The sequence below is a fragment of the Hemiscyllium ocellatum genome, chromosome 5, assembly GCF_020745735.1.
Source record: "Hemiscyllium ocellatum isolate sHemOce1 chromosome 5, sHemOce1.pat.X.cur, whole genome shotgun sequence".
Classification (NCBI taxonomy): Eukaryota; Metazoa; Chordata; class Chondrichthyes; order Orectolobiformes; family Hemiscylliidae; genus Hemiscyllium; species Hemiscyllium ocellatum.
In genome coordinates, this window is record NC_083405.1 from 113,827,482 (window position 1) to 113,847,846 (window position 20,365).

Below are 20,365 nucleotides of genomic sequence, written 5' to 3' on the forward strand. Positions count from 1 at the left end.
TAAATAGAAAGCAGGAATTTTCAGCATTGCTTTGCCTGAGGCCCACTGAAAATGTTACCTAGTAGGGTAATGAAATGAACCTGGAAATGAACCTTGCAGCTCAGCGAGCAAACTTTGTCATAACAAAATGGAACAAATTAGAGGAAACGTACAACACCATTAACAATATCCTGACAGGTGTGAAATTCACAAAAGAGGAGGGGAATGACAACAGACTTCCATTCCTAAACATGACAGTTGAACGTACAGTTAACGGAGAGCTTCAAACCAGAGTCTACAGAAAAACAACAAACACAAACCAAATGCTTAACTTCAGAAGCAATCATCCCAACGCCCATAAACAGAGCTGCATCAAGACATCATTTCAATGAGCTACATCACACTGCAGTACCCAAAAACTACAACAAGCAGAAGAAAATATCTATACAACATTTTCAAGAAAAACTGATACCCAAAAAACACAATCCACCGATTCCTCAGAAATAATCCCAAACAAGCAGACACAACACAACCAAAAACTACACCCACATTACTTTTCATCAAAGATGCATCCAAAATGACTTCAGGACTAGTCAGATCCCTTGGCATCATGGTAGCCCATAAACCTACTAACACACTTAAAATAGACTAATGAAACTAACGGATCCATTAGGTACTACCAGCAAATCTAACATCATTTACAAGATACCATGCAGGAACTATAAAACAAGCAAGATCCTTGTTGGGCAAACAAGCAGGAACCTTGCCACCAGGATACACGAACACCAACTAGTCACCAAAAGACACGACCTAATATCACTGGTTTTCATCCGTACAGACAAAGGAGGACTCCACTTTGACTGGGGCAATACACACATCCTAGGGCAGGCGAAACAAAGACACGCACAAAAATTCTTAGAGGCATGGCATCCTAACCAGAACTCCATCAATGAACACATCGATTTAAATCCTATCTACCTTCCCTTGTGAAAAAAAACCGGAAATGACATCACCTACCTAAAGAAACCAAGATCTATAAAGAGAGAGGCAGGACATACCACCAGCGCTTCACTGATTATATTACCTAGTATGGTGAGGAAACGTCTGAAAACAAATCTTCCAGCTAACTTACATAATAAAATAGGAATTAATACTGTTTGAGACATAAATAGTCAAGCCTACAAATGAAATAAACACGGAACATTTAATTAGTTGCATACATATTTATTTATTTCAAATAAACACTAGCTATACAAAACTAAGAAGTGTCGTACCTCTGATGATGATGTCCAAAGAAGCGCACATCCACCTGATTGTCTTGGCGTTGCATGACTTTGGCCGGCCAAAACCCAAATCCTTTCATTCGGGCCCACACCAGCTCATGATTGGGAACCTGAGGTGGAAAGGAAATTTCAAAAATTTAATATTTGTTTCAACTTAACAGTCAATTCGTTTGAAACTTATAATTTCACCAAGGGTTATACTGCTCAGAGAATTTCTTTTTAACTATCTTAAGGCAAATCCCTAAAGAGAGAACATTTTATATAATTTTGCATAGCCACATGCTTGATCCCAGCGCTGCTACTCATAGGTCACAATTTGATCTAAGAGGAGAACTTTACAGTCACTTAACAAATGCAAATACAAAAAAGTAAGACCTCTCCACTGCTTCCATTAAAAGATCATTATCACACTGTTAAATTGCCTGCATGCTACCAAGGCTTGGATAAGCAAAGGCTTCTCTAAGCTGAAGATCAAAAAAACTCTTTGGTTGCAAAGAACTAAGCCCTGCGCCATCAGTCTCAGTGGTTGCCATCTCAAGTTAAACTGGGATGCACATATTGCTGTCATCCTAACCAAATCAGAACTGAGTTTCCTCACTCACATCCACACCTTAACATATTTCTCCTTCTACCTTTTTCACTATTGCCTCTTTATTTCCTATCTTGCCACTGCAATTGTATTCTTTAGTTTTAAACTAATAAATAAAATAAATAAAAATTGAGTAAAATTTTTATAAAGTATATTTTTCTTTTGCTTTCCTGTTAATCAGTACCTCTTATCCAGTGATGTTAAAACTTTTGATGCTTCTTAATACCTATCAAGTTTTTTTTTAAAAAAAAGAGGCAGGAACAACTTCTTTACTTTTAAATGGCCTTTGACTTTGCAGAAAACCTGATTTACAGTACAACTCCAAAGTAACTCACCTCCTGACTTCTTAAAGCCTGCCCATCATTTTTAAGGCACAATCTGAAGCGTGAAGGAATAACGCCCCCGCCCCCCCGAACCAACAACAACACTGAATGAATTTGGCTCCATCCAGAGTGAAGCAGCTTACTTCATTAACATTACATCTATCACTGTAAAATATCATTCTTTCCACCAGCAGTGCACACTGGCAGCAGTGTGCACACTATGAACAGGATGCACTACAACAACTCACCAAGACTCCTTCACAGTACGTTCCAAACCCATGACATCTACCAGCTAGATGGACAAGTGCAGATGTATTAGATCACCACCACCTGCAGGTATCTTCCTGCCCACACCACACACCTGACTTGGAACGCCCCAGTGAACAAAACAACAAAACAAAATACAAATACTGAAGATTCATGCCCTTGTGTCAAAGATAGAATTAGATAAAATCAATGATCTTTAAATACATCCCAAACAATGACTACAAACAGATATGATTTGGAGATGCCGGTGTTGGACTGGGGTGTACAAAGTTAAAAATCACACAACACCAGGTTATAGTCCAACAAGTTTAATTGGAAGCACACTAGCTTTTGGAGCGACGCTCCTTCATCAGGTGATTGTGGAGGGCTCGATCGTAACACAGAATTTATAGCAAAAATTTGCAGTGTGATGTAACTGAAATTATACATTGAAAAATTGATTGTTTGTTAAGCCTTTCATCTGTTAGAATACAGTGGTAGTTTCACTTTTTTCATGTGTAAATCACAAAACCCTTCTTTTTAAAGTTGCATTCTTGGGTTAGCTGCTAACAATGGTGATAGCTAGACAATATGTTGAAGGTGTTACAGAACACAGAACTCAGGGGGCTAACACCTTCAACATATTGTCTAGCTATCACCATTGTTAGCAGCTAACCCGAGAATGCAACTTTAATAAAAAGGTTTTGTGATTTACACATGAAAGAAGTGAAACTATCACTGTATTCTAACAGATGAAAGGCTTAGCAATCAATTTTTCAATGTATAATTTCAGTTACATCACACTGCAATTTTTTGCTATAAATTCTCCACAATCACCTGATGAAGCAGTGACGCTCCGAAAGCTAGTGTGCTTCCAATTAAACCTGTTGGACTATATAACCTGGTGTTGTGAGATTTTTAACTTTGTACAAACAGATACATAACCTCACCATTTACCACAAATTATCAACAAAAAATAATCAGTAAATTTTGATAATTAGTCCATTAGTTAAATTCCTTCCCTCACACTTCAATGAGAAAAGTCTTTGTCCATAACATGTTGGAAGTACAAGCTAATAATGATGGAGCTAGGACCAACTTAAACATTGAGAAAGAAAATAGGGATGACAAAAGGAAACAGAACAACTTCGAGAAAGAAAGAGATAGATTGGGCTAAAAAAGGATGAAAAAACGAATAGAAAGAAGCTATAAAATTTAAAAATTGTTAAACCACCAAGAACAATTAATATTTACAGAGTTGAGATTCCACAGTATCCCCCCATTGTGAAAGCAGGCCTTCGACTGATCAAGTCCACACTGACTCTCTGATGAGCATCCCACCCAGACCCACCTTGCTGCATTTCCCATGGCTAATCTAGCTAATCTATACATTCCTAGACACTATGGGCGATTTAGCATGGCAAATTCACCTAACCTAACAATCCTAAATTTCTGTCAGTACTTTAAATTATTGTTATCGTGCAAATGCAGACATTGCTCGAAATTCATGGAAAGGCTGATGGTCAGTTCTCGTCTTTCCCTCAATTAAGAAATGGACCTATCCACACATCAGATCCATATCACTGTTGTTCCTTCCTTCTATTCCATTTAATATAGGGGTTGTCAACCTTTTTGCTTCCGAGGTTCATTTGAACCCCTCCCCCCCCCCCCCCCCAACATACCCATTTCCATGATACAAGTATTTACAGACCTCTTAATTACATTACAGAAGTATCCTTTATATATTACATTTGATACACAATTAAACATTTACAACTTTTATTTTTACTTACTTAATATAAAATCGATTGGCGCTGAGCACCAAAGTCAATTCCCGTGCTGGAAATACTCAGCAGGTCAAGCAACATTTGGGCAGAGAATGAGACAAAGTTAACATCTTAAGGCCAATGGTCCTTCAGCAGAAATGGTTAGTCATCAAGCTGAAATGTTAACTTCAGTTCTCTCTCCATCTGCTGAGTGTTTTCCAATATTTTCTTTCTTTCATTTCAAATTTCTAGTATACGCAGTGTTTTGTTTGATTGCATGCATGACGCTAAAGCTGCAATAGTCTCTCAGCAAGAACAATTACACAGACGCTAATTAGACATCAAAATATCTCAATATTCTGGAGATGATTCATACTGGACTTCAAATGTTAATTCTGTTTCTCGGAAGTTGCCAGAACTGCTAAGTTTCTCCAGCATTCTCTGTGCTTGTTTCCGATTTTCATCATCTGCAATATTTTGCTTTTATTACGTTTTCCATGTCGTGGATGAGGGAAATGCTTTGGCAGCTTCCTGAATGATTTGTCTACCCTTCGGAATTCCTAAAATGAGGGCCAGATGTATGGAATCCTCACGTACGCAGACATTTGGCAGCTTCTTCTAAATGTGGGTATTACATTTATTTATCATCTGTAGTTGCCTTTGAGAAGATGGTTGTGAGCTGCCTTCCTGAACTGCTGCAGCCCATGTGTTATAGGTAGACCAACTGCCATGAAGGAGGCAGATCGAGGAGCTTGGCCCAGCGATACTGAAGGAACAGAGATATATTTTTAGGTCAGGCAGATTAGTGGTTTGGAGGGGAACTACAGTTGGTCATCGTCCCATCTGTCCTTCTGGATGGTAGAGATTGAGAGTTTTGAAGGTACTGACTGAGGATCTTTGGTGAATTTCTGCAGTGTATCTTGTAGAGAGTACACAATGCTGCTACTGAGTGTCAGTGATGGAGGGATTGGATGCTTGTAGATGTAGTGCCAATTAAGTATGCTGCTTTGTCCTGGATGGTGTCAAGCCTAAGTGCTGTTGGGGCTCCATTCATCCAGGCAAGTGGGGAGTATTCCATCACACTCCAGACTTGTGCTTTATAATGATGGACAGACTTTGGGGCGTCAGGAGGTGAACTATCCACAGCAGTATTCTGACCTGATCTTGCAGTCCATGTGTTTACGTGGCGAGTTCAGTTATGTTTCTGGTTAATCACATTGATAGGGAGAATTTCAGTGATATTAAGGCCATTGAACATCGGGGGAAATATTGGATTCTCAAATTGCTTATTGCCCGGCACTTGTGGTGCGAATGTTAATTGCCACTAGTCAGACAAACCTGAACGTTGTGCAAGGCCATTTGGAAACCGGCTGATTCAGTACCCTTAGAGATATGAACTTTGGACAATCAGTGAATGTCAGCATTTCTGACCTTAAAATCCTAACGACGGAGGGATGATGAAGCAGCTGATAATGGTTAGGCCTTGTAAACAGGCTTTAAGGACAAGCTGGAATCCAGTTGGGGTCACAGATCTTTCTTGTTTTTCATCCATTTGATTGCTTGCAGAAGCTCACAACTGACAGGTGGTTTAAACATGGATGTTACTCCACAGTAATGGGAGACAGACTGGACAGCATCAACTGCCACTGTGGATTCATAGTTGAAAGGCTGTCAAAAGCATGCTTTCCAGCATTAATGAATAGCACTAGCATCCTTAAAATGAAACACCATTCTCTGAGTGATAGGGATTTTGTTTTAACCATTTAATGTTGATGGAAATGATAGTTTTGAAAAAGCTTCACATTCAACATATTATTGGATCGGTCAGCCTTACGTTTCTTATCCCATCATCTTGTTCTTTCAGATCTGACTCTGGACATCAGTCTTTGGCTACTGGAATGCTTCCTTCCTGATTTAAGATCTTGGAATTTTCTGCCAGGTAATGAAGATTGCACATTTTTATTCTGGAAAGTTATGTATTTCAGTATCATTATTTGCATCAAATATGGTCTTGATGACAATGACACTCAAACCTATTTGATCCCACCATTCTGGAATTAAGTTTGATAAGTGAATATTTTCTAAACTGGCAGTGACATGCATTTGAAAATTCCTCTCTTTGGCAGGGCTGCTTTAAGGCTGAGTCAGTGGTCTACCTCCTCTTAGATTTTTCATCCAAATGTTTTCAAAGGCACAAAAGGTATTAGCAAGTGTATTAAGTATAATCCTGCTTAACATTTTAGTGACAATTTTTATATTGCACTGATAAATTTTTGGCAATTAAAATACAACTTGAGAGATCATTTTGAATATTGTATATAGGAAATTATTTTTATTTTTTATTGAAATGTCACTTGCATTAAAAAATGGCAAAGAACACTGCCCTTCTGGTTGTGTGGTATTCATTTGATGAGCGTATATGAGGTATAAGGCTGTTATTCCAGCAGGTGTGAATCCATGAAACAACACAAATATTTATACTCTTCAATCAGAAAAATCACACAAGGCAGCATGCACAGGGATGCATTGACCTTGGCTTTTAAATACATAATCACAATATGTAACAGATTAAGTCTATGGTCCATTCGACTCTAACTTGAGTGTGAATTTTACCGCAGACAAAGAGAAACAAAGAAACTAAAAGTAAAAGGGATGCAATGCTCCCATATATAATTGATTGGATGTGTGAATTCAGTTGCAACTAATGTAGGCTCTCCTGCAAATGTGTTCGGAGTTTAGAACAAGTTGGCACTCTCACTCGAGTGCAAGAAATAGAAAATGTTGCATGATGGGAGTAGCACATACTTTTTTGACTTTGAATGCAAGTCCCATTTTTGGGTAGCATAGAATAAGTTTGACCAGAACAACAATTTGTTTAAATTATTCAGTAATGACAAAAGTAGGAATATGGTCCATTCTCCAACACTGATATGTCACAGTGATAACGTAAATTTCAAAAATAGGAATTTATTCACACACTTACACAAGGATAGCAGAACCAGTTCTCAGGTCGTGAATTGGACAAGTAGAAACAGTTCTTGCACAGCTGAAGTTCTGCCAACTAGAAAACAAAATGAAGTGCTAGCAGCAGGTGAAATGAAGTTGATTTAAATTTGAAACACAATCAATTTGCATTTAGAGCTACTGAAATGTTACATTTCCTTGTCATACTTAGCTTATTAATAATTAATTGCTCCTTACAAACACTCTCCATCTTCCAAACATCATCGAAAATGATTCTGCAGTATTTTTTGTATCAGATCACGAATTTAAAAAGTTTACAAGAAAATAAAAAAGCTGAAGGAAATCTTCTTATATTGCTAAAAAGAAATCTTTTGCCAAAATGTAGAGCACTCATCGGGAGAAATGTAAAAGTGGCAACTTCCAAATGATCCACACTACAGGAAGAATAGATGTCATTTGTTGGCAAGTTGGTTTTTGGCTGAGACGTTGCCATGGAAAAAGTAATGGGAATTAATAGGTTCCCCAAACTCCCAGCTAATACAAAAAAAAGCACAAAACTCAAATATATTCCTCCTGTTTGCAGAAAACAGGAGCCTATGCCTGAAATGATGCAATTTCTAGCCAGCGTAAAGGACACTGAATACCTTAAACTCATGGTTAGTTTAGCTGGTAGCACACTTGTAATTGTTCAACAAGTGTTGCCCACAGAATTGCATCTAACAGGAGATGGTTTCTTTCAGATTTTGCATGTGCAAGCTGGTGGAGTACAGTCTGTACTCTGCAGTTACTAGGTTTTACTGGGAGTAGAACCTACAGATTCTTCAATGATTTTAAAGTCAGTCAAGTTGGCATATTCTGGAGATTAAGTTGTGTTGGAGCAGATGCCAATAGGTACTCATCTAAATCTATCTGTACTTAATGTGGAATGCATATAATTTAAAATGGCTCTAATAAAAACAATGCTGTGGCTGCACTGAGAATAGATGAGGCATGATGAGAACCATTCTAGTTAAAAGATTCCAGAGTCAATCTAAAACTATATTTTTTACATTACTATAGCAAGCACCAATACTGGCTCCTAAGGTTTAGGTGGCTGCATTGTATAACCACTTCTGATAGAGATGGATCTAACTGTAGCTATTGAGTTTGACTAATAAGTTGTAGCATTGGTAATTGACTTTAGATTTCATAGCTTACCTCATGGCAAGTGTCTTTAAAAAGAGCCCTGGCTACTTCTGCCTGGTCACTATCAGCTGCCAAAAAAAAAGAATGATGTAACTAAAAAATAATTACACCATCAACTATTGAAAGATAGAAGCGAGACATTATTTACTATAACGTACAAGTGATAGAAGGGAACGTGGTTGTAAAATGTTAATCAGGATGAAACAGCCATATCTCAATGGTAGCATGCCTATCTCAGAATCAGAAAAATCTCGGGTTCAAGCCTCACTTGAGCTCTCAAGCGGACATTTCAGTGGAGAGCTGAATTTCATACAGTCATATAGCATGAAATCAGACCCATTGGTCAGAATTAAAAGAACTATCCTAGTGCCCTGGCTAATATTTCTCCTTCAGTAACAATACCGAAAGCAGATAACTCATGTGCAAATTGGTTGTAGTCCCGTAAATGACCAGTTATTACATTTTAAACGTAATTAATTGTCTTAAAGTGCATTGGAACATCCCAAAGCGCTCTCCTCTTTTTAAAAATGTAGTCAGATTTTGAAATGACAATACAAACTTGATGCAAATGCATTAATGCACAGAGGAAAAAAACCCAGGAATTCTTACTAAAATGGAAAATTAAAATATGATTGCAGTAACAAACGTAGCGGCATATGGCACAGCAAATGTAATAAGCAACTAAATGACAGTACTAAACTTTCAACATGTTTGGGAAAGTGTGAAGGAAAAGAGAGAAGAGTTAGAGGCTTATAGCCTGCTGCTGAATAAGTTAGGAACCAAACTGATTTATTATTGATTGAGTGCAGAGATAGGTGATCAGTCACAGTGAAATTATAAAAGCCATCGAACAAAAGAAAGGAAATGGAAGTTAAATTTCTAGATTTAGAGGTGCGAACAGTTATAATTAAAACTGAAAAGGTACTCAAGTATCTTAGCAGACTCAATAAGTATTTCTAACCAATAGAATACAACAGAAACTGCCAAAAATGAGAGAACAGTCCACAATTTAAAGGCCATGTGGAGAAAATTGAAAAGATTGTGCACCACTACCAGGAATCGGAATCTGAGAGATGAATTTATGAAAGCATAACAGTGTTAGTGCTAATCCAGAAAATTAATTTTAAAAATTACAGGGGGGAAACAGGGTTCAAACTGAAAAGATATAATATTTAGATCAAAATTGAGAAATTCTTGTTAACATGAAGCAAGATTAACTGGTGGGATTAATTTAAAGATACAGTAATGAATGCCGAAATCTTGAAATAATTCAAGAAACAAGTGGATACTACAATTGGATGATGTTGATGCATTATAACTGGGTGATGTTCCACCATAATTATGTGTACAGGCAAGTCTACTTAGGTATAATGCAAATATTTATTTTCAAATCTGCTAACGAAGATCATACATGCTGCTATTCTTCTCATAATAAACATCTACATAATGTTTTTCCTGACACACTTCTGTCCCATACAGAGCATTTGTAATGCTCTGTATTGTAAAATGAAGGTGCAAGTGCAGATTGATTATGGATTTAAAATTGAAAAGACTCAGGATGATGAAACTACTTGTAGCTCAATCCTCATTGCTGCTGAGAGCTTTTCAAAAGGATTAGATGATCTGATTCAAAGTAGAAAGAAACTGTTTTCTGCCGAGTACCCTTAAGGGTACCTGCTCAGAACATTTGATGGGGTGAAGCTTATGAATCCATGACTGTGTGTTTGTTTTAGCTACAAGGAATTAACAAAAATATCAGTCAAGATCCTCTAAACACTGGTTTCACGAAGAGACAGCTGCTGGCAAAACTGGTCAATTTTCCTTTGCTTCACCAGTTTCTTGCAGAGCACACAAAATGCAGTTCCATTAGTAGAATCCATGGTTCTGATTTGATTTGAATATTATTGTCACATGTACCTAGATACAGTGAGAAGTTTTGTTTGGTGTGCAGTACAGGCAGTTCATACCGTAAAAATGTAGAGAGCGAAAAATACATTTTAGCTGCAGAGAAGATGCACAAACAGCAGGATCAACATTAACTTTATAATTTATGGGGTCCATTCAGAAGTCTAATAAAAGCAGGGAAGTAGCTGTTCTTGAAGCTGTTGGTACACATGTTTAAGCTTTTGTATTTTCTGCCCAGTGGAAGAGGTTGAAAGAGATTATAACTGGGGTGGGTAAACTGGTTGGAACAAATATCCTGATGAATTGAATAAATCACACAGTAAATAGGGCTTTAATAAAGGGACAGGTGGGAACATTCTTGAAGGATAAATTTAACCAAAGTAAGTGAAACATCAATACTCCAAAGCACAGCATTTTAGGTAAAAAGAAACAGGAAGGAAAAATGGGAGTAAGGATGCACAGGTTCAAATCCCATTCTGACGGCTGATGGAATTAAAACTCAATCAATAAATCCAGAATATGAAAGCTAGTTTCAGTAATGACAACCATAGAATGATAATTGATTGCTGTAATAGCCCATCTGGTTCACTAATGTCCTTTAAGGAAGGAAATCTGCTTTCCCTGCCTAGTCTGATCTATATTCAACTCCAGACTCGCAGCAGTGTGACTGATTCTGAACCGCCTCTTAACAAGTCATTCAGTTCTAAGGAAATTAAGGATGATAAATAAATTGCACAAAAGCATTTAAAACACAATTCTGGGGTGTTTGGCATGGTCGTGGAAGTACATAAGTGACTGCTATCACTCTCCACCTGAATGGTTCTACTGCAAATAGGAAAGAACACTCAAAACAAGACTGAATTTTGAAATGAGCTGCAGGTTCATGATTTCTCTGCATTTTCACTCTGCCTCAAACATGGCCTTGCTTTTGAAGACGATCACACCATTTTTGGATTGGTTGTGTCAGGCACAAAATCAAAGCTCCTAAGTGAAGCCTTCAAAGTTTGCTTTGCAGCACTCCCTTTGACTATAATGAAAACATACTCAAGCTCTGCTTAACAGATACACCCTGGCAAACAAGAGGCAGCATCCAGAAAATAAAATAGATACAGGAGCAGAATTAAGCCATTCAGCCCATTGAATAATGGCTGATATGTTTCTCAACCCTGTTCTCCTGGTTTTTTCCCCATAACCCTCAATCCCCTTACCAATCAAGAACCTATCCATCCGTCTAAAAGACACTAAATTACTTGACCTCCCCAGCCCTCTGAGGGAGTCCAGCATAAGTTTACCAAATTGACTCCTGGGGTGGCAGGAGTAATGTACGAAGAGAGATTGGGTTGATTAGGATTGTATTCACTGGTGTTGAGAAGAATGAGGGGGAATCTTATAAAAACCTATTAAATTCTCACAAGACTAGACAGGTTAGATGGAAGAAGGATGTTCCCAGTGGTGGGGGAGTCCAGAACCAGGGGCCATAGTTTAAGGATGTAAAGGGGTAACTCTTTCAGGACTGGAGACAAGGAGAAATTTCTTCACCCAAACAATGGTGAGCCATTTTTAAAAAAACTCATTCATGCAATGTGGGCATCAGTGGCCAGGCCAGCATTTTTTGCCCATCCCTAATTGCCCAGTTGGCAGTTTAGAATCAACCACATTGTTGTGGGTCTGGAGTCACATGTCGGCTTGGCTAGGTAACAATGACAGAATCCCAAAGATTTGGAGATGCCGGTGTTGGACTGGGGTGTACAAAGTTAAAAATCACACAACACCAGGTTATAGTCCAACAGGTTTAATTGGAAGCACACTAGCTTTCGGAGCGACGCTCCTTCATCAGGTGATAGTGGAGGGTTCGATCGTAACAGAATTTATAGCAAAAATTTGCAGTGTGATGTAACTGAAATTATACATTGAAAAATTGATTGCCTGTTAAGCCTTTCATCTGTTAGAATACAGTGTTAGTTTCACTTCTTTCATGTGTAAATCACAAAACCTTTTTTTAAAAAATTGCATTCTCGGGTAATCTGTTAACATTGGTGATAGCTAGACAATACGTTGAAGGTGTTAGCCCCCTGTGTTCTCTGTCTATGACCTGATGTTTAGATTGATTCTAATCTAAGAAGTGAGATAACAGAGTTTTACATAAATTCATGCAGTTTTTGAGCTCAGAGTTCTACATGAATGTATGCAGTTTTTGAGCAAAGTGCAATGTAACTCTGCATGTACAAATTCACCCCACAAAATATATGTGTGCATGTGGGTCTTTGTCTGTCTGGTGTGCGCGCGTGTGGGTCTTTGTCTATCTGGTGTGCGTGTGTGTGTGTGTAGCGAGTGCAGAGTGCAGATTTCCAAAGGACATTCATGAACCAAATGGGTCTTTCTGACAATCAACAATGGATTCATGGTCATATTAAACCCTTACTTCCAGATTCTTTACTGAATTCAAATTCGACCATCTGCCATGGTGAATTTGAACCTGAGCTCCCAGAATATTAGCTGAATTTCTGGAATAATAATCCAGTGATAATACTACTAGGCCATTGCCTCCCCCAGACTGTGACATTAACCACCATAGAAAATGGTTGAGGCTGAAACATGGTGCGTTTTCACGAAGGAGATAGATATAGCTCTTGTGGCCAAAGACATCAAGGTATTTTGAGGGAGGATGATTAGCCTATTGAACGCAATGGTCAGCCATGATCATAATAAATGGCAGAGCAAGCTTGAGGAGTTGAATGGCCTATTTCTGTTTGTATCTTCTTTGTTTCTAACAAAGAAAATTGCGTAAATGTAGCCTTTAATGATCCAAACAGTGCAAAAATAGCACAAGATGACAGTTAAAGCATACTTTTGTACACGTTCGTCAGACCAAGGATATACAAAAATGTTGAAAAGATTACAATATTGTCAATTGCATAACCAAAATAAAAACATTCTCAGGATGAATTGACAATTGCTCTGGTAAATGCTTGCTGATGATAAAGAAAGAAAAAGACATCACAGCTCCCCATAATGATTTTCTTTACAAAAGCCAGGAGAAGAATCACAAACCCCGTGCCTCCTTCCTGCCACCAGCTTCCTAGGTCAACAGTGTTTGGCCGTTTAGTATCTTTAACTTCACCCGTCTCTCTGACATCCACACAACAATCTCATAATCATAATATTGTGCTACATAATTGCTTCTCATCTTACCTTCCTAAAAATTACTCTAAGAATGACATGCACATATAATAATACTTATTTTATACTGTTTTATTAATTACATCATTTCCTTTTGGTATTGCCACATTTTAATGTATTAATGTGTTGATGCTTTTTGAACATTACGAGGCATATGTTTATTTGGAGGGGTGTGTATTGATTAAATAGGAGAGGGCCTTAGTGGCATCCACATTTTTTGTTATCCGTGAGAAGTCTGTATCCCTGTCCCTTATGGATAATGATGACCGAGTGCTCCCCTGAAGTTTAAAAAAATGAAACGTAATTTCACTGAAATGTATACAATTCTGAAAGGGTTCAACACAGAAGATATCATAAAAATGTTTTCCCTAGCTGAAGAACAAAGAACACAGGGTCAATTTTAGAATAAGAGGTTGATCTCTAAGGTCTGTGATGAGGAAAAATAAAAGTCACACAATGGGTTATGAATCTTTGGAATTATCTATCTCAGAAATCCACAAATGTTCAGTTGAGTACATTCCACAGTCCCACATTGTCCTTATATTCCCAATTCCTTAGGAATCCATTGAATTCGGTCTTGAATGCTCCTCAGCTAACTCTCAGCAGCTACCTTGTTAAGCCCCTTCAGAACCTTGTTTGTTTCAGTTACATGGCCTCTCATCTCCCAAACCTTTAGAGAATATAGACTCAACTTACTCAACCTTTCATCATAGGAAAACCTTAACATTCTAGAGACAAATCTAAAATATCTTCAGTGTCCTTAAATATGGAAACAGTATTTCACACAGTATTCCTTCCAAATGCGCTATTCCTAAAGTCCTGTACAACTGAAGTAAAATGTCTTTATTCCTGCACACCAATCCTCTTGCAAAATGGTCAATATACCATTAGTCTTATACACGAGTAGGAACAACAGTCGGTCAATCAGCACTTCAAGCCTGTTCTACCATTCAATAAGATCATGGTTGATCTGATTTTATTCTCAATGCTACATTAATGTACATCCCTAACTACCTTTCATCTCCTTTACAATCAAGAATTTTTCTCTTCCTTCAAAACATTTAAAGATTCTGTATCCGTTGCTTTCTGAGGCAGTGAATTCCAAAGACTCAACCCTCAGAAAAAATGTTTCCTCAGATGTTGTAAATAGGCAGCTCCCCCTTTTTAAATGTTAACCCCCTACCTCTAGATTCACCCACCAGAGGAAACATCCTTTCCACATCCACACAGTGAAGCTCCCTCAGGATTTTACGTTTCAATAAAGTCACTTCTTACTCATCTAAATTCCAGAGGATACAGACCTAGCCTGCCCAGCTTTCCGCATAAGGCAAATCTGTCTTTCCAGGTATTAATGCATTCTTGATTGCTTGCTGTACTTGCCTGTTACCAATCTGAGTTCCTTTTTTGACGATTTTCAAGTTCCTCTGAACACCAACATTTACAATATCATGCCTTATAACAAATATTCTGCGTTTGTTTCTACCACCAAAGTGAGTAATTTTACATTCATAATATTATATTCTGTCTGCCAACTCCTTGCTAAATCATTTAAACAATGTCTGTTTGCAGCCTGTTCTCTTCAGACCTTATATTTTCACCTAGCTTTGTGCCATCAGCAAACTTATACAATTACTGTCTCTTTGTCCTAGACATTAGCACAGATTCAGATATGAAATAATTATCCAATGGCATAGCACATTAGCATGGCAGGTGCCTGAATTGCCAATCTAATAGCATGCCTTTGCTCAAATAAATAAAAACCAGATTAAGTAATAATAACAATCTTACCTCCATAGAATAGTATAGTGTTGTGAAGAAGCAACTGGGCATCAGATTTAAACTCATCAAAACTTCGGTATTTGTTTTCATTCAATTTCTGTGAAGGAAATTGGAACAATGTTACATATTCTTAGAGCACTAAATCTCACTGCAAGATCACTAGTTTAATAGAACTAATTACTCAATATCTGGTTTTATTTTGAAGGATTTTATTGAATGCGATTTTTATTACCGTTTTGAGAAAATACATTCCAAAAATGTAGAATTGAGCATTTAACTTTATTGTTCATACAATTTTAGAAGTTTTAAGATTTACTTTATATTGGAAGGCCTCATAACTCAGTGACACCAAAGTCAGAACACCAATGACAACTGTTTGCATTCATCATAAAATGATATGGCACAGAAGGTGGCCAGTTGGTTCTTCATGCCTTGATGATTCTTTTGAGATATCCAATTAATTCCATTTCCTTTGCACTTTACACACAGCACCACATTTTTCACTTCTTCAGGTATTTATTTAATTGCCTTTTGAAAACTGAGCGAGCTTGCATTACCTTAAGGGCAGTACATTTGCAGAAAGTGGTGTTGCTGTCACTGCCTGTTTTGTCAATTAGCTTAAATTTGCGCCCACCGTTTACCAACACTTCTGTTACTGAAAAAGGCATTTTCAAATTTTCCCTTAATCTTCTCTACTTGAAGGAAAATGACAGCACTTTCTTCTGTTTTTCTACCCAACTGGAGTCTTCCATCCTTGGTACATTAAATTTCCAATAGATATGGACTTATTATAATAAATGTTCAATTGCAAAAGGTTTAACAATGCCGGTTCTTTACTTACCTCTTGTATGCTGGCAACGTCTATAGGCGTGTGCACCAATCTCCTGTACATTGGATGCTTGCTCTCCTTTCCCTTTTTACCGAGTTCTGAGGCCTGCAAAAATATTTTGTACACATGTAAAACTGAAATTAAAAACTTCGACAGTCAGTCGTTTGCCTGAGACACATACTTGCTAATGCAGTACCAATTTTTACTGCAGGAGATGTAGAATATAGAAGTTGAGAAGCAATAGTGAATCAACATAAAATCTTTGTATAAACACAGCTAGCTTTATAATCCACATTACAGGAAAGATATTGAGCTCGTATAAAGGGCTCACAAACAGCTCACTAATATGGGAGATTAACTGCAAGCGACTTAGAGTCAGAGAGAGAGTCAGAGTTCAACAGCACGGAGACAGGCCCTTTGGCACATACTGGTCCACGCCAACCAAAATATCCACCCACGCTAACCCCATTTTCCTGCACTTGGCCCATATCCTTCTAAACCTTCTTCCCCCTCCACCCACCGCCCCCACCCCCTCCACCTCAACCAACCACTTCTACTGGCAGTTTATTCCATATGCATACCACGCTCTCTATGTAAAAAAAGTTGCCCTTCAGGTTCCCTTTTATTCTTTTCCCTCTAATCTTAAACTGATGTTTTATAGCCCTCAATTCTTCAACCCTGGGAAAAAGGCGGAGTGCATTCACACTATCCATGCCTCTCACATCTTATACAGTTCTCTCAGGTCCCCCTTTAGTTGCCTGTGCTCTAAAGAAAAAAGGTCCTAGCTTGTCCAACCTCTCCCTTTGGCTCAGACCATTAAGTCCACATCCTTGCAAATTTCTTCTAAACTCTTTCCAGTTTAATAACATTCTTCCTATAGCAAGGTGACCAAAACTGAACACAATACTCCAAGTCGGGCCTCACCAACATCCTGTACAACTACAACATAACTTCCCAACTTCTATACTCAATGCCCTAACTGATGAAGGCCAGTGTGCCAAAAGCCTTCTTTACTGCCCTATCTACCAGTGACTCCACTTTCAGAGAACTGTGCACTTGACCTCTAAGGTCCTTCTGTTCCATTACACTCCTTAAGGCCCCACCATTCACCACAAAACTCCTACCTCAATTTGACTTTCCAAAATGCAAGACCTCACACATATCTATATTAAACTCCATTTGCCATTTCTCATTCCAGTCCTCTGGGTGATTAAGGTCCTGCTGCAATTTCTGACAATGTTCCTCACCGCCCACATTACCTCCTATTTTAGTGTCATCCGCAAATTTACTAATCACTCTCTTCAAACCAGTGATACAGATAACAAACAGCAATGGGCCCAGTACCGAGTCCTGAGGCACTTGAATAGTCACAGGCCTCCAGTTCAATAAGCATCCTTCCACTATTATTCTCTGCTTCCTACCATCAAGCCAATTGTGCATCCAACTTGTCAGCTCCCCCTGGATTCCATGCGATCTAACCTTCCAGAACAGCCTACCATGTGGAATATTATCAAAGCCCTTACTGAACTCCATATAGACTACATCTACTGCCCTGCCTTAGTCAACCTTCCTGGCTTAGGAGAGAGAGGAGAGAAAGAGAATTTTCTTCACATCGGATTTGCGAGGCGATACACCTGTGGCGTTTTGATTGAAGCAGAGACAATGTCAACATTTAAGAATAGGTTAGATCAGCAATCAAGCAATAAAGAGATCAGGGCAGGCATGAGATCAAGACTCTGGCTGGAGGATAAACACTAAAATGCAATAATTAGGCTAATCATTCTGTTTCCCAGCTGCATTTTCTATGTAATTCTAAGTAACTTGGGATCTAGTTTCCTATACATATCTCTATTTGACTAGATTCAAATATATTTCGTCCAAAAGCTATAAATTGACTTTTCACTTCTAAAAAATAAATTTGACATGAAGTAATGAAAAGATCAAAAAGGTTTTTGGTAAATGATTACTCAGAAAACATGCAATATCCTTGTACATTGAAGCACATATTTTCAAGTGGCAATAAAATCCCATCTCAATCTCAATAACATCTGAAAGAAAAGTAATCTTGAACTTAATTGAACATAAATTTCTGGTGCAAACATTCATTCAATATTGAATTTCTGACATCTAATTGAAGATATATTAAGGCACTGCAAAACTAAGACTACAATGCTTTTTAGATTTTACATAAGTTAAAAGGTGATCTAAGTTTTTAACAAACAATTTAAAACTAATCCAACTACTCTCTTCCAATATTCCTCTATTTCATTTGTGCTATTACTTTCTCCTTTCAAACTAAAAGTCAACAATTTCTGCCTTAATTATTATTTGCAAATTAAATTCCATGCTAACTGCTGGTTATCAAGCTCTCTCTTTTAATTGTACTTCTGGCTCCTGAAGTGACAATTTTAAATTGATTGCATTTTATCACCAACTCCTCAGGAGTAGTCTTTCCCTATTCACCTTTATTAGAGTTTTTTTTAAATCAAATCTTTCAGCTTTCTCTGCTCTGATGGCTATACTTTCAAAATCTCAATTCCCTCAGTATCACCAAAGCCTGATCCTGTTGTTATAAATTTCACTTTTGTCTTCCATTACAAGATTGACTGCATGGTTTTGAAAAAAAATGTTGAAAATTAAAACTTTACAACATAACCCACAAGCTTTTTTTTTGGGAATCTAATTTGATGCACAAGTCAATGACCTAGAGTAGCTCACCAGCCAAAGGAAAAGGTGTTCAGATTTGAACCAGCAGAATGATAACCTTAAAAAAGGTACAGTTTTTTTAAAAAATGAAGATCTCATCATTTCTCAACTTCAAAAGCAAGACATTTCATGTTGCCATCACTGTACCCTTCAATTAAAAAATTAGTGATTCACCAAGTTGCAATCCATGTTTAGAAACTTTACACAGCTTGAGGTTTTGCACTTACTAAATGTCTTTGGAAAGCAAACACATTTATGCCAAACATTATACCTAATTTGGAATTCACAAATATTTGTTATTCACAGAAACCATGTTCAAAATGGCAACTTCCGACAAATGCAAGTTTTATGATGCCTGGGATTACTGACTGCATAGCATTCTTAAATCGGCTCAGGTTTATCTAAATATTAGGGACTATTTGCACAATGTTTCGGAGGGTGCTGGGATAGAGAAAGAGCGCTCCCTTTTCTTACTTAAACCTGAAGTCCCTTTTTAAATAAACCTTTATTACTTTGAAGAATAAATCTTACTTTTATCGCCTTCCCCTAAAGTTTTATTGCAACATCTGAGTTCAGTATGCACCAGTGTGTAGATCAGTCACATAAAAATGATCTATGGGCAAGCACCCCTAATGACTCAAAATAAATTAGAATTCATTTTTGTTCTTGCAACCATGATTGACTTGAGATTTAGTACATAATAAACAAAATAAAATAAATAATTAGAAGGCCCAAAGGCCAATTTCTAGGATTGAAACATGATATAAAACTATGTTGTATAAATAAAGCCAAACAGTGACTATATCAACTAACTTAATGATGCTATTGCAACATTCAGATCTGAAGTTTGTCAAGCGAGATTAAAAACACTAAATCTCAAGAGGCAACGAAGTTTAATTGGGGAAAACAAAAGGAGTGGAGAACCATCATAACAGTACTAATAAATATGCCATCAAACTTTCATTACCACTTAATCAAAAATTTGGACACAGACACCAAAATATTTTACTTACTGTTGTTAAACATTAAATATTTTTAAGATTACAAGCAATAAAATTTGACTTTGAAACTCTGGATAATTATTTTAAAAGACCCAGCAGGCCAAACAAAATCTTTTTCACACCTGATTTTCATAAGTTAAAGGCAAGTTTACAATAAGATCAAACTCTTCAGATTGCAGGTTTTTGGATGAAACAAACGAAAGACTTTATTTTGGATAGCAGTATTATGTTCAAAACAACTTATTTGGCGAAGAAAATATGTGCAATATTGAAGTTTTGAAATCAAATAAAACTTTATTTTAGAAACAAAAACAGAAGTTGTTGGAAAAGTTCAGCAGGTGAAAAGATATGAGAGTTAATGTTTTTGAGTCCAGTGACCCTTCCTCAGAAAAGTAGGATATTTTTCCACAATTCTAAATGGTCAGCCTCTTATTCTGAGGCTTAGTCCCTTTATTCCAGGCCATGCAAACAGAGGGAAATATTTCTGCTGCCACCAGAATTGTACATAACACTCAATGACAATTTCAACAAGGTTCTATACAATTTAAGCACGACTTTTTAAAACCAGTACTTAAATCCTCTTTGATTGCGTTACTTTTAATCCAGTGACGTATGGTCTTATTCAATGAG

General features: G+C 37.4%; 1 protein-coding gene across 3 annotated transcripts in view; it reads right to left on the reverse strand.

Moving 5' to 3' along the window:
* zmynd11 (zinc finger, MYND-type containing 11) overlaps positions 1-20,365 on the reverse strand; it is a 183,855-nt gene that overhangs the window by 55,336 nt on the left and 108,154 nt on the right. For all 3 annotated transcript variants that reach the window (XM_060825116.1, XM_060825115.1, XM_060825117.1), the window contains 5 exons: positions 16,041-16,133; positions 15,209-15,296; positions 8,348-8,403; positions 7,170-7,247; positions 1,254-1,372 (listed from right to left, as the gene is read on the reverse strand). In XM_060825116.1, coding sequence (XP_060681099.1) covers positions 1,254-1,372; positions 7,170-7,247; positions 8,348-8,403; positions 15,209-15,296; positions 16,041-16,133 — 434 coding nt within the window. The remainder of the gene's footprint in view (positions 1-1,253; positions 1,373-7,169; positions 7,248-8,347; positions 8,404-15,208; positions 15,297-16,040; positions 16,134-20,365) is intronic.